The sequence below is a fragment of the Hylobates moloch genome, unplaced genomic scaffold (genome assembly GCF_009828535.3).
Source record: "Hylobates moloch isolate HMO894 unplaced genomic scaffold, HMol_V3 SCAFFOLD_16, whole genome shotgun sequence".
Lineage (NCBI taxonomy): Eukaryota > Metazoa > Chordata > Mammalia > Primates > Hylobatidae > Hylobates > Hylobates moloch.
This window is the reverse complement of record NW_026652291.1, coordinates 2,544,931-2,561,941: the sequence shown is the minus strand read 5'-3', so window position 1 is coordinate 2,561,941 and position 17,011 is coordinate 2,544,931. Positions and strand designations below refer to the sequence as shown.

General features: G+C 50.6%; 1 protein-coding gene across 3 annotated transcripts in view; it reads right to left on the bottom strand.

Moving 5' to 3' along the window:
- The window catches only part of CDC42BPB (CDC42 binding protein kinase beta), a 132,184-nt gene that overhangs the window by 77,377 nt on the left and 37,796 nt on the right, over window positions 1–17,011 (bottom strand). For all 3 annotated transcript variants that reach the window (XR_004252812.3, XM_032180540.2, XM_032180541.2), the window contains exons 2-3: window positions 8,456–8,547; window positions 3,733–3,816 (exon numbers count right to left, since the gene is read on the bottom strand). Coding sequence is in view for 2 of the 3 variants with exons in the window: in XM_032180540.2 (XP_032036431.1) it covers window positions 3,733–3,816; window positions 8,456–8,547 (176 nt within the window). In the remaining variant the exon portion in view is untranslated. The remainder of the gene's footprint in view (window positions 1–3,732; window positions 3,817–8,455; window positions 8,548–17,011) is intronic.

The following is a 17,011-nucleotide window of genomic DNA, read 5'->3' as shown; positions in this document are numbered from 1 at the left end:
CTACACGGGAGGCTGAGGCAGGAGAACTGCTTGAATCCAGGAAGCGGAGGTTGTGGTGAGCCAAAATTGCATCACCGTACTCCAGCCTGGATGACAGAGCGAGACTCCATCTCAAAAAAAAAAAAAAAAAAAAAAAAAAATGGCTGGGCACGGTGGCTCACGCCTGTGGTCCCAGCACTTTGGGAGGCCAAGGCGGGTGGATCACAAGGTCAGAAGATCAAGACCATCCTGGCTAACACCGTGAAACCCTGTCTCTACTAAAAATACAAAAAAATCAGCTGGGCATAGTGGCGGGTGCCTGTAGTCCCAGCTACTCAGGGGGCTGAGGCAGGAAAACAGCGTGAACCCGGGAGGTGGAGCTTGCAGTGAGCCGAGATCATGCCACTGCACTCCAACCTGGGCGACAAAGCGAGACTCTGTCTCAAAAAAAAAAAAAAAAAAAAAAAAAAAGGCAACAGGCCTTTGGCATAATTTTAACATGATTTTCCTCTTTATTGAGCATAGAACAAGATTTAAGCTGTCTTACGTTTGAACTTGTCAAGCTTAACAAAAATATAAGTACATTATGGAGAGCTTGCTATGTGAGGCACGAGGGCACGGTTCTGACCGGCTCTCAGCTGAGTCTCACAGTGACCTCTGAAACTTGTTTCTTCTACAAGGTTTTCTTTTCCAAACTTTAAAAAGTTTTCCTTTCAGGCTGGCCATGGTGGCTCACGCTGTAATCCCAGCACTTTGGTAGGCCAAGGCGGGAGGATCACTTGAGCCCAGGAGTTTAAGACCAGCCTGGGCAACATAGTGAGACTCCGTCTCTACAAAAGAATCTTAAAAATTAGCCGGGTGTGGTGGCACCCGTCTGCAGTCCCAGCTACTCAAGAGGCTGAGGTGGGAGGATCAATAAGCCCAGCTGAGATCATGCCACTGTACTCCAGCCTGTACAACTGAGTAACAGAGTGAGACCCTGTCTCTAAAACAACCAAAAAAAAGTTTTTCTTTTAAAATGAAATGGTTGGCTGCACACAGTGGCTCACACGTGTAATCCCAGCACTTTGGGAGGCTGAGGCGGGCAGATCACAAGATCAGGAGTTTGAGACCAGCTTGGCCAACATGGTGAAACCCCATCTCTACTAAAAATACAAAAATTAGCTAGGCGTGGTGGCAGGTGCCTGTAATCCCAGCTACTTGGGAGGCTGAGGCAGAGAATCGTTTGAAGCCAGGAGACGGAGGTTGCAGTAAGCCACGATCCCGCCATTGCACTCGGGTCTGGGTGATAGGGAGAGACTCCGTCTCAAAAAAAAGAGATGGTTGTTGCAGCTGTGTCCCAGTTCTACTAATGACAACATGACAAGGGGTCAGCATTCAGCTTGCTAATGTCCAGACATGCAGAGACCAGGAATTCTGGAATCATCACGACCCCTCTGCCAACGGCCACCTCAGCCACAAGGGCCTGGTGAAGGGACAACTACAAGAAAACCTGAGCCCCAGTGCGCCTGACCTCCTGTCTTCCAGAATGAGCCCCCAAAAAGAAATGGTGATGGAGTGCTGAGTGCCAGGTGAGGTGAGACCGTGGGTTCAGGAGGCCGGGGCTGCCCTGAGTATCTGCTGCACCTGCGCCAACGCCTCCAGGAGACGCTCCCTGAAGCTCTGCCTGGCAGCTGCCCAGAGCATTTAGGAAAAACCCATTCTTAAACTGGGGACTGCCTGCAGGGTGACCTGCTGACAGGAAACTTATGTATTATTATCCAGCAGTTTTGTCTAAGGAGCAGAGAGAGAAACTTTTAGTATTTTTTAACCAAGTAAGATGAAATAAAGACCTTGCCGGCTGGAAAAATTATAAACTTACACTGCTTAGCAACTCTTCTACTGACCAACCTCTTGTTTAATTCACGCTTTTAAGAAAATTTTTTATAAATCAGTATTATAAAATTTAATGTTTAAAGTTATGATATAAAAATAAAAAGATAAATTATTTGCAACTAGCACCATATTTATTTTTATATCTCTTACACACACATACCCTAGGATAATCATCGCGACTGGCAAACATTCTTGAGCTTTTCTGAGCATGCCAGTTAAACTGGATCTGTGTCACCGATTCAAATTAAATCAGCAGTATTTACTTTTAAGATGTACTCACCCACCACGATATTTGGGTAAATACCAAACACCTGATGCCTCGCCACACTTTCACGTAACAGTAGCTACTTTTTCCCCCTAAAAGTTTGCTCCAGCAACATTGCGGTGTTTGCCACTGTTTGGGGTGGGGAAAGGGCTGCTGGGGCCGAGGGCAGGCCCAGCAGAAGCACACGGTGAGATGACTGAGTGAGGATGGAGGGAAAGAGAGCAAAGGCTTCTCCCAAAGAAGGAAGGGAGACCGTGTGCATCCCAGAAGCTGGAAGATGCAGGGGCCGAAGCAATCACAGGCCACCGATATTTTGAGACCAAGGTGACTGCAAAATGGTGCTAACTCTGTCAACCAGCATGCGTTCAGTGAGCAACAAATGGGTGTGAGACCTCGTGCTGGGTGCCATAGCAGGGAAAGGGGAAATGGGTCCAGAGCAGAGGAGGGAAAAGCCAGAATGACTGCGTCACAAGGAACCGATAACACCCACCAAGGTAATAAAACCCAGGGCCCTGGAGAGATCTGGCCCGAATCGATGGCTGTACTGGTGTCGGCCCAAGGTGGCAACCATCATGGGCAGCACAGGCACAAATTCCAGGACCAAAGAGGAAAGTGTCACCTCAAATTACTAGAAGGGTGAGAGGAGTAAGAGGAGAGGGTCTAGAAACCCAAGAAGGACTTCCCAGAAATGAAGGTGGCCACGTCGAGAGGTGTCCAACTCCAGAAGGAAGCGCTGACCGCAGGGCTGAGCAGCCTAGAGCCACCGCAGCGCTGCCAGGCACAGGCCTCGCTCAGGGCGGGTCAGAGACACACGGGGCCACGGCAAACCATTGTGATGAATGGCAGCCTACAAGGAGGGGACTACCGAGTGCCTTCTGGCAGAGGCGGGAGTCACGGGAGAGGATGGAGCATGATGGACAGAGCAGAACTGAAGCAGGAAACAGCAGGTCAACTGGCCAGGAAGGGCCTGGGCTCTGTCTGAGTGCAGGGGAGGGAAGACAGAGGGCAGGTGAGGACAGAAACTAAAGATGGCCAGAGAGGAAAAGCGTGGGCTCCTCAGCAGGCCTGGCCTGCCTTGGACGGGCAGGAGGGAGAGTGGGGCAGAGCACGCGGCTGTAGAGATGGGGCCAGGAGCATGGAATGGCCAACAAGAAGACTGACACTGAACTAAGAACAAGGAGCTGATCAAAGCCTGCTGAGCACTGGTTCACTTTCATTTATAATTGTGAGGCTCCTCTAGGTGGGAATCTAAAGACCCATTCTGTATGTGAGCAGGGTCCAAACGTGTTCATTCCTTTTGCATATGGAGCAAAACTGCAATCAATGCTAAAACTCTCCTGACGCTTTTTATTTGCCTTTAGAGTAAACAGAACCCGCCAACATTCTCCAGGGTGCACTCTCAGGAACAGTGTCCAGCAAGCGAGTGGTCGCTGAGGCAGGGAGCAGCAGGCGCCAGGGAAGAGACTGAGACCTCAAAAGAGAGTGCTCGCTCTGTCCGGGGGAAGGGAGGCCCAGGGCTGTGGGGTGACTGCAGCTTTTCCCCAGCTGGCTTCACAGTCACTTTCTGCTCACCCCAAACCCCATTTGTATGGCTTTTCAAGCTCCATACTTACCTCTGCTCTTTTCAGCATCTCCCACTTGTTGAGGATTTTCATTGCATAAATTCGTTCAGTATTCTTCATTTTGACAACAGCAACCTGCAATGCAAATGGGAGTTGAACAAAGATGCGTTTCCTGGAACAAAAGGCTAGCATGCTGGAACTAAACTGTAGTGAAATCTTAACAGCCTAGGAGCCTGCGAAACCAGCAGTGACTGAAAGCCAAGTTTTCCACGTAAATGAAGATTTGCCCTTTTATGCATCGAAACCTGACCCCACCGCAACGTGAAAGGCCCCACCTGCGCATTCAAAAGCTTCACTGTGAGTGGCGGCACGTGGCGGCTCACTGCCCTTTACTTTGGGTTACATCTGCAGATTTCCATTTAAAACAAAGGCAGAAAAAAAGTTCCAATGTTTGATAGCAGAGCAGGGTAACTGTAGTTAACGACAAATGTATTGTGCATTTTAAAACAGCTAAGTGATGCTGGGTGCAGTGGCTCATGCCTGTAATCCCAGCACTTTGGGAGGCTGAGACGGGAGGATCACTTGAGGCCAGGAGTTTGAGACCAGCCTGGCCAACATGGTGAAATCCCATCTCTACTAAAAATACAAAAAAATAAGCCAGGTGTGGTGGCGTGCTTCTATAATCCCAGCTACTCAGGAGGCTGAGGCAGGAGAACTGCTTGAACCTGGGGAGGCAGAGATTGCAGTGAGCCGAAATCATGCCACTGCACTCCAGCCTGGGTGACAGAGCAAGACTCTGTCTCAAAAAAAAAAAAAAAAAAAAAAATTTCAGCTGGGCATGGTGACTCACACCCGTAATCCCAGCACTTTGGGAAGCCAAGGCGGGCGGATCACTTGAGGTCAGGAGTTTGAGACCAACCTGGTCAACATGGTGAAACCCCGCCTCCACTAAAAATACAAAAACTACCCCAGCATGGTAGCACGCACCTGCAGTCCCATCTACTCGGGAGACTGAGGCAGGAGAATTACTTGAACCTGGGAGGCAGAGGTTGCAGTGAGCCGAGACCACGCCACTGCACTCCAGCCTGGGCAGCAAAGTGAGACTCTGTCTCAAAAATAAAAAAAAAAACTTAAAAAAAAAATTTTAACCCTCCCCTGCTAAAAAACCCACCTTTTAAAAACTCAAGATTACCTCCCAAGCTTGTCTGTTTTCAACAGCCCCACCTGCCTGCTCTACCGCCCCCTCCCTCTGCCCTGCCTTCTATCTGCGGCTCCCACCACCCCGCCACTGAAACGGTGCCTTCTATCTGTGTCCCCCACCCCCACCCTGCCTCTTCTACACGTGGCTCCCCCCACCTGCCTAGCATGTGCCAGTTCCTGCATCAAGAACCTTTTCTTCACAGAGGCAGGGACTGGCCACGTGGGCTCCAGAGTTTAACTCTTGCAAATTCACTTCTTTGTGGCTCAGGTTCCACCACTACAAGAGGTTATTGGCAGGACTGGCCTCCTGAGACAGCTATGAGGACCCAAGAGCCCTGACATTTAATGTGCCCAGCACAGTGTGGGGCACAATCAGCACTCAGCGCGTGGCCACCAGCCACATTCTTTAAAGCACAACTCAAGTGCCACCTCCTTCAGGAAGTCCTCTTGGACTTTTCAGTCTCTATCAAATCTTGAATAAGCTCTGCCATCACTACCAACACCCGTCAAGATGTCTGCACCACTGTCTGGCACATACCACCCTACATAAGTCACTCACGCACACGGGCCCAAGTCTCCAACTCAGCACTTCCTGTAAGCTACTCACTGGCAGTGACAGCGGCTTCCATACCTTCTGGCTGCCAATGGCAAGCAGCCAGCATGTCCCCGTGCCCGCGGCAGCCATGGCCTGAAGAGGTCTTAAATGGCATCATCATCTACCTCCCTGTTTCTAACATCGAATACCACACAGTCACACCGTAGAGTCACCGTGAGAGCTGCCATTCACCGGGCACGTTCTGCGTGCCAGAGACGGCGCTGAGCCGCGCATCCTCACCCCCACTTCAGCCTCACAGCGACCCCAGCTGCGGGGGATTTCTCAATCCATCTTGCACAGATATGGACTCTGAGGCTCCAAGGGAACGAGACCAAGGAGGGAATCCAAGAAGCAAAGGCTGCGTGGGAAGGACAGGCTCCTTCAATCAGGAGGAGCTCAAAAAGCGATCAATGTTATCTTCTTTGAAACTCACACAAAACTGAGTTTTGCATTAAGTTCTTTGGCAAAAAAGAGTACTAAAAATAACTGTAAACCATCCTGTTAAAACAATTTTCTCTCTCATTCCTTCATTCCCTTGGTCGTCTCTCTGCCCTGGTATGCCTCTCCCTCCCTCCTAACTGCATTCTGGAAAGTCTAGCCATGGCTGAACGGCTCTGTGTGGCCTGGGCCCTGCTCACCTCCAAAGCCCCCACGCCTGGCACAACTCAATGCTTGGTAGCAGGCGGACAGGGAATCACTTAATGCAACCTGTTTTTATTTTAAAAGGCTTTCTCAACCAGGTACAGTGGCTCATGCCTGTAATCCCAGCACTCTCGAAGGTAGAGGCAGGACAATCACTTGGGCCCAGGAGTTTGAGACTAGCCTGGGTAACATAGCAAGATCCCTGTCTCTACTAAAAAGAAAAAAGAAAACATAACTAGCCAGGTACGGTGGCGCATGCCTGTGGTCCCAGCTACTTGGGAGGCTGGGGCGGGAGGGTTGCTTGAGCCCAGGAGTTCACCATCAGTCTGGGCAACACAGTGACATCCCATTTCTACAAATAATAAATTAGCCGGGCGTGGTGGCACATGCCTGTAGTCACAACTACTCAGGAGGCTGAGGAAGAAGGATCACCTGAGCCTGGGTGGCGGAGGCTGCAGTGAGCTGTGATCATGCCAGCACACTCCAGCCTGGGCGACAGAGCAAGACCCTGTCTCAAACAAAACAAACAAACTCTCTGTCCCATCTTGGCCTGTGGTAAATTGACTTTGGCCGGTGAGGCCTGGATCCAGGGTCTGTACTGAGATAAACTGGGAGCTCCGGTCACGCTGGGACGAGACTTGGAGGGGCTGCTCTCCTCCCCTATCCCTCTGGTGAGACTCATTCACGCGGATGGTGCTGCAAGAGGGGGGCTATTTCCCTAAAGTACTGATTTGCCTTCTTTCACGTCTGCACACTGGAAAATGCATGCCCCGCACAGCAAAGGCCATCTAGCTTTGTAGTCATGTCCAGTAGGTTTGCTGTGGGCAGAGCACACCTGCTGCTGGGATGTGACACAGGGCGTTTTCTTGTTTCATTTTTCCTCAGTGAGCCAAAAGGCACAGTTCCCCAGCCAAGGAGAGCTTAGATCAAACCTCAGCATAAGTGCTAAGGCACTGCACAGTTTAAGAAGCAAAACTTGGCCAGGTGCGGTGGCTCACGCCTGTAATCCCAGCACTCTAGGAGGCTGAGGTGGGGGGATCACGAGGTCAGGAGATCAAGACCATCCTGGCTAACACGGTGAAACCCTGTCTCTACTAAAAATACAAAATATTAGCCGGCCTGGTGGCGGGCGCCTGTAGTCCCAGCTACTCGGGAGGCTGAGGCAGCAGAATGGCGTGAACCCGGGAGGCGGAGCTTGCAGTGAGCTGAGATCGTGCCACTGTACTCCAGCCTGGGCGACACAACGAGACTCCATCTCAAAAAACAAAAAAAGCAGCAGCAAAGCTCTTCCGGTGACTCACTGTCAAACCACCCGAGGCGGTCCCGCGGCTGCTGAGGGAGCCTGACCTCTCCCCTGGTCTTGGCAGAACTGTCCTGCAAGGCCGAGGCAGGTCTGTGGAGACGGCCTGGAAGGTGAGGCCACACCGTGCCACGGGCCTCCTGGGGCAGGGCTCCCAGCCCCATACAAGGGACCTGGTGAGCCTCTCCAGCTGCACCCGCATGGCTGACCCTCCTCCCCTAGGCAAAGCCAACCGGGCCCAGAGCCACACCAGGTGTGTCAACGGCAAGCAAGTACAGAGCATGAAAACAGCTGCTATTCAACCCTCTCTGTGTTTTTTAGAGAATGCCAAGAAGTCAAAATTCAATTAACAAATGGAGTTTTAGAAACTACGTCAGAAGGCTGGGTGTGGTGACTCACACCTGTAATCCCAGCACTTTGGGAGGCTGGGCAGGGCATCTGGGCAGGTGGATCACTTGAGGCCAGGAGTTTGAGACCAGCCTGGCCAACATGGCAAAACCTCATCTCTACAAAAAATACAAAAGTTAGCTAAGCATGGTGTCAGTACCTGTAGTCCCAGCTACTTGGGAGGCTGAGGCATGAGGGTAGCTTGAACCCAGAAGGCAGAGGTTGCCATAAGCCAAGATCGCGCCACTGCACTCCAGCCTGGGTGACAGTGCAAGACGTCCATCTCGAGAACAAAAACAAAAAAAACTACATCTGAAGAAACTATTTTTGGTCCCAACAATCTCCCAGGTCAGTCAGAAGCTTTCGAGTTTCCTTTCTTTTCATTCTATCTTTCAGATTTTCTCCCAGCTCCTCAGGAGGCCGAGGCGGGGAGATCACTTGAGCCCAGGAGTTCAAGGCCAGCCTGGGCAACATGGTGAGATCTCATCTCAGAAAGAGAGAGAGGAAAAAACAAACTCTCCAAATAATACTAATTACCTCATCCCCAAACCAATGTATAGGTCCACAGTATAGGTCCACAAAAAGGTGAAATGGAAGCTGCTGATGTTTTGGCAATTTAGGCAAAGTTGACAAAATGAAGTTCATCTTACCTCACCAAAAGCACCTCTTCCAATTACTTTAATTATTTCAAAGTCTTCTCGATGAAGCTGCATTTCTTTCACCAGCTGTGTAAATGGTTTAGCTACAAGTAAAACAGTAAAACCAACAATTTAGTCTAATCAGTTGATACTACATAAAAATTTAACTGAGTGGGGTGTTGCACTAAGTTATACTTTTTAAAAAGTTTAACAATATTTAGTATCTGACAGGTTTGGAAAGTGAGCATTTATATCAATGGACACAGGTGTGGATCCTGAGCAACTGCAGTCATGCACCTGGTAACATTGTTTCAGCCGACGACGGACCACATACATAACGGTGATCCTCTAAGATTATACTACTATATTTTTATCAAATCTTTTCTATGTGTAGATACATAAACATGGCCGGGCATGGTGGCTCACGCCTGTAATCGCAGCACCTTAGGAGGCTGAGGCAGGAGGATCACCTGAGGTCAAGAGTTTGAGACCAGCCAGACCAACATGGTGAAATCTCGTCTCTACTAAAAATACAAAATTTAGCCGGATGTGGTGGCGGGTGCCTGTAATCTCAGCTACTCAGGAGACTGACACAAGAGAATCGTTTGAACCAAGGAGCCGGAGGTTACAATGAGCCAAGATCGTGCCACTGCACTCTAGTCTGGGCAACAAAGCGAGACCCCATCTCAGTAAAATAAATAAATAAAAATAGGCACACAAAAACCACTGTGCTACAGCTGCCTACAGTGTTTGGAATTGTCGCACGCTGCACAGGTGTGTAAGCCAGGAGCAGTAGGTTGTGCCACATGGCCTAGGTGTGGAGTAGGTTTTGCCATCTGAGTCTGTGACGTGCTGTTGTCATGTTCGCACATTGACAAAAACCATGCATTTCTCAGAAGGTATCCCCATCGTTACGCAACACGCAACAGTATACTTCAGTATCTATCATAGCAAACATCATCACCACGAAAGTCTCCTGGTCAAAGCCAATAGGTGAACATCTATCGAGAGAGCAACTGATGGGTGCCCGAAGCCCACGTGGAGGACACAAGTGCATGAGGTGAGTGAGAGCTGAGCTCCACCTGTCTGCATGCAGGAGCCACGCAGCAGCTCAGGGAACACAAGACATTCTCCAAGGCAACACTGGTCTGAAAAGTGCTGGAGTCTCCCTGGACACCCACGGCGGTCCCGGATAGGTCCTGTGGCGTCTGAAACAGTAATGTCCGCCAGTCAGGCACTCTACACTGCTCTTCCGGACTCCTCACGCAGATTCTCTGAGAGTACTTCTGTTATTATCCACACTTCACAGATGAGAAAACCCAGCCAGGTTTTTGTGGGCACTATACTGGGTTGGATAGTGTCCCCAGCAAAACTCATGTCTGCTCAGAACCTGTGACTGTAACCTCATTTGGAAACACGGTCCTTACAGACGTAACCAAGTGAAAATAAGCGCACCTGCTGGAATAGGGTAGGCCCTAAGTCCAACAGGACTGGTGTCCTTCTAAAAGAAGTCAGACTCAGACAGAGGTAAAAAGAGCCATGTGGGGATGGAAGCAGAGGCGGGAGTGATGCGGCCGCACACAAGGAGCGCCAAGCATTGCCAGCAGCCGCAGAAGCTGAGGGCTCCCTGGAGCCTGTGGGGGACAAGGCCTGGCTGACGCCCTGACCCTGGACTTCTGGCCTCCAGAGCTGTGAGAGAAACATCTGTTGTTTAAGCCCACCACTTTGTGGCAAATGGTTACATCCCCCACAAGAAGCTCCTAGAGGCTGGGCACAGTGGCTCACACCTGTAATCCCAGCACTTTGGGAGGCCACGGCAGGCGGATCACGAGGTCAGGAGATCAAGACCATCCTGGCTAACACGGTGAAACCCCGTCTCTACTAAAAATACAAAAAAATTAGCCAGGCATGGTGGCGGGTACCTGTAGTCCCAGCTACTTGGGAGGCTGAGGCAGGAGAATGGCATGAACCTGGGAGGCGGAGCTTGCAGTGAGCCGAGATGGTGTCAATGCACTCCAGCCTGGCCAACACAGCGAGACTCCGTCTCAGAAAAAAAAAAAAAAAAAAAAAAAAAAAAAAAAAAAAAAAAAAAAAAGCTCCTAGAGAGAGGTCAGGTCATCTCTTCCCAGGAACACAGGGCATGAGGCAAGGCCAGGACTGGAGCCCACACTGTCCGACTCCAGACCAGCTCATGCCCGCCATGCATCCTGCCAGTCTGGCATCCGTGCAGTCAATTGTCTCTCTTGCACCTGTCTCTATTTTCACCTTCAAGCCCAAATCTACATGTTTTATGCTAGGTTTTTTTTTGTTCTATCTGGCTCTTTTTCAAATTCTCTATCACTACAGTTATACGAAAGGTGCCTCTGGGGGAACTGGGCAAAGTGCACAGGGCCCTCTCTGTCCTATTTCTTACCACTGCAGGAGTGCCTACAATTAGCTCCAAAACACATGCGATCTGACACTTCCTGGGCTTCTGACTGAGTTCCATATTATTAACCTGACTGATTCTGTGGTTTTTTTTCTCCTTTAATAGTTGGTCAACACTACTGAGGTTCGCGCACCACAATTACCAGAGCCACAGGAGGTTCCTGGGGCCTGGGAGACAGTGAGTTACGAACGATGGCCCCCATCACAGCAAACGCACATCAGCAGAGATCAGGGAACAGAACAAACGAGGCCTGAGTTATTAAAAAAGAAAGAAAGAAAGGGCAGGCTGAAGAAAACCCTTGAGCTGCACTCCAGCCTGGGTGACAGAGTGACACGCTATCTGAAAAACAAAACAAAAAACAGCGAAGAAAAAGACAGATGAGACGCAGGAAGCAGCTCACACCAAGGCTGTGCCCGGAATGTCCTCTCTTTTCTTTCCACGTTAATTACTCTCAAGTCACCTGGGCCTCCTTGTCAAGTTTCCCCCTACTCTTTTGATAAAACACATTTTGTTAATTATGTAGTTTAATAGTTGTGTACACATTTCCCTAAAGCGGGCAGACACAGAGGATGGGGGCCAGGCTGGAAGTGGGAGGAACTTCAAGGCAAGCCTGGGGTGAAGGCTTGGAAAGGCAAACCACAAGAGCAAAGCAGCAGGGGACGTGTGTGCGGGCAGGAACAAGTTCCCAAATCAGAGGGCAAAGGAGAAAAGGGCCCAGAAGGAAAAGCCTAAGAAAAACATTATTTCTCAAAAATACGAAATATTTTCAAACTGCTCCAAGAACAGTAACAATTTTGTACCGGTGTATAAAAATAATTAGGCTGGGCATGGTGACATGCGGCTGTAATCCCAGCTACTCAGGAGGCTGAGGCAGGAGAATCGCTTGAGCCCAGGAGGCAGAGGCTGCAGTGAGCCAAGATCTCGCCACTGCACTCCAGCCTGGGCAACAAGAGCAAAACTCCGTTTCAAACACAGAAACAATAAACATAATTAAGGCCGCATTAGCTACGACTAGAAACGAAAGCCGCATCACAGTGGCGGAGCACCCTGCTAACCACACAGGTACTGAGAGCGGGGGACAGAACATTTAACATGAATAACCGCCAACTAGGTTACTAAGATGGAAATACCACACGCAGATGGCAAATGCAGGAAGCACCTTCTGCCATTAGGATCAGGAAATGAAAGACGAGGCTGGAATTTTTATTTGAGACAGAGTCTAGCTTTGTTGCCAGGCTAGAGTGCAGTAACACAATCTCAGCTCACTGCAACCTCCACCACCTGGGTTCAAGCTAGTCTCCTGCCTCAGCCTCCCGAGTAGCTGGGATTACAGGCACGTGCCACCACACCCAGCTAATTTTTTTTTTTTTTTTTTTTTTTTTTTAGTAGAGACAGGGTTTCACTATGTTACCCAGGATGGTCTCGATCTCCTGACCTCATGATCCACCCACCTCGGCCTCCCAAAGTGCTGGGATTACAGGCATGAGCCACTGCGCCCGGCCGAGGATGGAACTTTTAAAACTTAGAAACCTGGACAAAGGGTCCTGTAAAGCTGAAACTCAGACCCCTGAGGATGGGGTGCTGCTGGCCGGCACCAGGTCTCTGAGCTCAAAGGCAGCCCCACAGGCTGGGTCCCTGGTGACTGGAAGGAGTGCAGCCAGCTGACGCTGGGCTCTCTGAGGTGACCATGGCAGAGCTGTTCTGCTGGTGTGGTGAAAACTCCAAACTGGCACCAGTGGCCGACCGCCAGAAGGAACTTCACTGCCAGGATGGTGTTGCTAGGGTGTCACTCTAGGAGGGAGCGGGCAGGAAGCCGCAAGTCGTCCTCCCGCCTCCCAGCCTTGCAGTCTCCCTCCAGCACCTGCTTCAGGCAGAGCTCAACAGGGAGTAGGGGGTCACAGCTCCCCAGGCTTGGCTGGGGTGTGGGGTGGAGTGAGGAGGACATCAGTGCCAGTGAACCAGGTGAGGGGAGGAAACCAGGTGAGGAGAGGGAACCAGGTGAGGGGAGGGTGGTCCTCCTATTACCTACAAGAGGACTGATGAGATAAGCAATATTCAGGATGATGGGGCTGGGCTCCTCACTGTCAAAGAGAGGAGTTCTAGATAAGGAAGAAAATGAGAATAAACTGTACGGCACTGGGATAGAATTGGGTTATCAGTATGAACTCGCAGCTTCAATACAGACAGACAGATACAGGGATAAATGCAGCCATATATGGGTGTGAACATACAGAGTCCTAGCTCTGTCTACCTAGAGTGTCCGGGAGCAGCAGCAGTTCAGCTACAAGCACACCCAGTGCGGACCGTGGTCTCTGAAGACCATTCTCCAATACAGGACAGGGCTCCTCGGGAAACTCCAGAGCTGGGTCAGGAAACCGCAAGGTGAACCTGCAGCGGCCAGTGCCCAGAAGTGAGGGTGTGCTCAAAATAAACACAAGCAGTCATAGATTATAATCTGTTAAATAAAACAGGGCTGGGTGCAGTGGCTCATGCCTGGAATCCCAGCACTTTGGGAGGCTGAGGCAAGAGGACTGCTTGAGCCCAGGAGTTCAAGACCAGCCTGGGCAACATGACAAGACTCTATCTTTACAAAAAATAAAATAATTAACCAGGGTGTAGTGGCACACACCTGTGGTTCTAGCTACTCTCAAGGCTGAGGCGAGAGGACTGCTTGAGCCCAGGAGGTAGGGGGGCTGCAGTGAGCTGTGTTTGCACCACTGCACTCCAGGCTGGACAACAGTGAGACCTTGTCTCAAAACAAAAACAAAAAACACCAGGAAATCAGGAGTCCACACTGACATTAACATATAAAATTTAAAAATCTGATGAAAAATGGGATATTTGTATAGTTTCAAAGTACATCCAAACAAAATACCTATTAATTACGCAGGGAAAACGGTGACTTTACAGTGAAGTCGAGGCAGACACCACCTGAAATCAAGCAATCAGAGCGGCCAGCATCAGTTTACGTGACAAAGCGAAACCGCACATCCCACAGGACAGGAGGGGGAAAACATAGCCTCACTTCTGTGATTTTCCTGCAAAGATCCACAACCCAAATCCAACCACCGGGAAACACCAGGCAAACCTAAACTGAAGAACAGTCTCCAAACTACCAGCCTGAAACCCTGAGCAGTGTCGAGGTCATGAAAGTCAAGGAAAGACACAAAACTGATCACACAGAAAGGAACAAGGTCACGGTGTGTGTGTGGCTCTGCAGCAGACCCTTCTACAGAGCAGAGTACAAGAAAATCTGCAATGCTTCAGTGGAATCTGAAGGTCAGACAGAGCAATGTATCAATGCTATATTCCTGATGTTGTTGGTTACCCTGTGGTTATGTAGAATATCCCTGTCTGTAGGAAATACATGCTAAAGCAGTGGTCCCAACCTTTTTGGCACCAGGGGCCACTTTCACGGAAGACAATTTTTCCACAGACGGGTAGAGAGGTGGAGGAGGTGAGGTGATGATTTTGGGATGAAACTGTCTCACCTTGGATCATCAGGCACTGGATTCTCATAAGCAGCATGCAACACAGATCCCTCAAATGCACAGTTCACAACAGAGTTCGTGCTCCTATGAGAATCTAATGCCACGCTGATCTGACTGGAGGTAGAACTCAGTTGGGAACCTTCACTCATCTCCTGCCGTGCAGTCTGGCTCCTGTCTGGAGCTGTCCGTGGCCTGGGGGTTGGGGATCCCTGTGGTGAAGTATTCAACGGCAAATAGTTGGGGGAGGAGAGTTCTTTCTTCTGTTATTTGTAACTATTCTGAAGTTTCAAACTGTTTCAAAAATGTTTTAAAAATTCTTTTAGAAGTTCATTTGTTGCTATTTGGAAAACTTAGAGGGGCAAGGAGGGAGGGCCCACCGGATACAGCCACCACTGCCCCATTAAGATAACAATGGTGGCTTAGAAACAAATGGGACAGTGGCCCTGGAACAAAGTAGGAAGTCGCATCAATAGTGTTAGAACTAGAGTGACTGTGGCAGGGGATGAGCAGATTCCAGGATGTGCACTAAGTTTCTAGCCAAGGCAGCTTGATGAATGGGGTGCTACACACCCCATTCATCCCAGGAGAGGCCAGGAGAGCAGCAGGTTGGGGTGAGGAGGGGAGTAGGGCCTGGGGCAATGGAATCCAATTACATCACGTAGTTAGTCCTACAGTCTGAAATCGTGAAGAGAACATCTCAAAAAATTGATTTTTCTTACAAGACGCTACTGCTGTTTTACATTTTCAAAAAGTGATCACTTGGAAACCACCAGCCTCCATGGGGACGCGGAGAGGTAGCGCATGAGAAGTGGGAGAACCAGCCTGTTGTGAGGCAGCTAGAGACACAGCTTCCAGGGAGGATGCAGGCCATTCGGTTTTTTGGTTTGTTTTTGAGACAGGGTTTTTCTCTGTCGCCCAGGCTGGAGTGCAGTGGAGTGATCACAGCTCACCGCAGCCTCTACTGCCCAGGCTCAGGCGATCTGCCCGCCTTGGCCTCCCCAGTAGCTGGGACCACAGCTCCCATGCCAGCTAATTCTTTTTTAGAGACGAGGTCTTGCTGTGTGTCCAGGCTGGTCTAGAACTCCTGGGCTCAAGTGATCCTCCCGCGTTGGCCTCCCAAAGTGATGGAATTACAGGCGTGGGCTACCACACCTGGCCACCCTGAAATATGCTAAGGCCCTAGAGACACGGCTGCCCTGCGGCTCAGAAGCTGGGCCAGGCTGACTAGCCAGCCCTCACGAGGCTCCAAGTTGCAGCAACTGGGAGGCTACTGTCCACCAAGCCCTGCATCGCCCACACCATCACCCGCAGCGTCAGCCACAGCAGCTGGGCATCATCTCAGACTTCTCCTGAAGAGCCCATAGCCCTCACCCAGCACAAAGCCACCTCTTCCTGCCCGTCTTCCTCACCAGGCTCTAAGGCAGGGTTGACCGCCGCTCCCCCGGACCTGGCACGCTAACAGGACCCCTTCAGCACAGCTGCCTGTGTCTATGGCATGTGGCAACTGACGTTCACGAGGTGTCATCACGAGAAAGGGCGGCCTTCTCCACACGGAGGGTTTGCAGTCCTAAGATAAGGATATTCAACATCTTGGGAGATTTTCCATCCAAAAGGCTGAATAAAGCTTTAGCCTTTAGATAGCTTAACTTTTACTGGAGAAATTTTCTCCTAATCAATCTCTTCATTCCTCCTACCTCGGACTGTCCCCTAAAGAACTTCTCTTGATGCCCTAGAAGACAATGGATGAATCAGTCAAGCGTAACCACTGACAAATATGAGATCTAAACCGTAAGGGAAAATGGAGCCCAGTGCTCCCTTTAAATAGGAAGAGCTTTGCCAAGAAGAACTGCAGGCGGAGGGAGGATCTTTGTCTAAAACTGACAGAAAACCATTGTGAAATCAAACAAGATGAGACCAGCTGGAAGGAGTGCCCAGGGTGGGAGGGTCCGAGGAAAGAGGACAGTGTCAAGAGCTGAAGCCTGAGGCAGGCGGGCAGGAAGTCCTGCTTTCCCCTGTCCGGCAGAAGCTCTCCACCTCCCCCTGGACGGTTCTGTTCATCCGTGCCACCCTGACTCTTTGGGCCTCAGCTGCTTTGTGGCCACAATCAATACATTTGGAATTGGAAACAGTCTGACGGGTTATCCATTACGAATAATACCTTTTACCAATGAAGGAACAGGGCCCCAAAGGCCAAGTGACATGCAGAGGACACAAGGGACAGACGTCTCGTCCCCCAGTGAGTCGTCAACTCCACCCACAGCACGGTTCTCTCCTGAGGTCCTCTCCTTGTAACCGCCAGCTACCACTCCGTCCCTTCAAGAGATGGCAGGACCCACAACTGCCTGGGGCAGCACCTCCACAGCTGCTGGAGCGCGGGGGCAGCTGCAGGGGAGGCACCTACCGACGGCCCAGCAAGACCTACGTGGAGGGCCGAGGGCCAGAGGCCAGGCTAGAGAAGGTACAGATGTGTGCGAGGGCCCAGGCACACTGACGCGCTATGCATCCGGTCCTCTTGCAGAGAGAGAAGGGGCCAGAACAGCACCCCAGGGACCAGGGAGTGCAGCCAGAGTGGACAGGGCACATGCTGAACCCCCCCCCGTGAGAGTGAGAGTACAGGGCATGTGCCAGGAGTCAGCGCCTTGGCCCGCA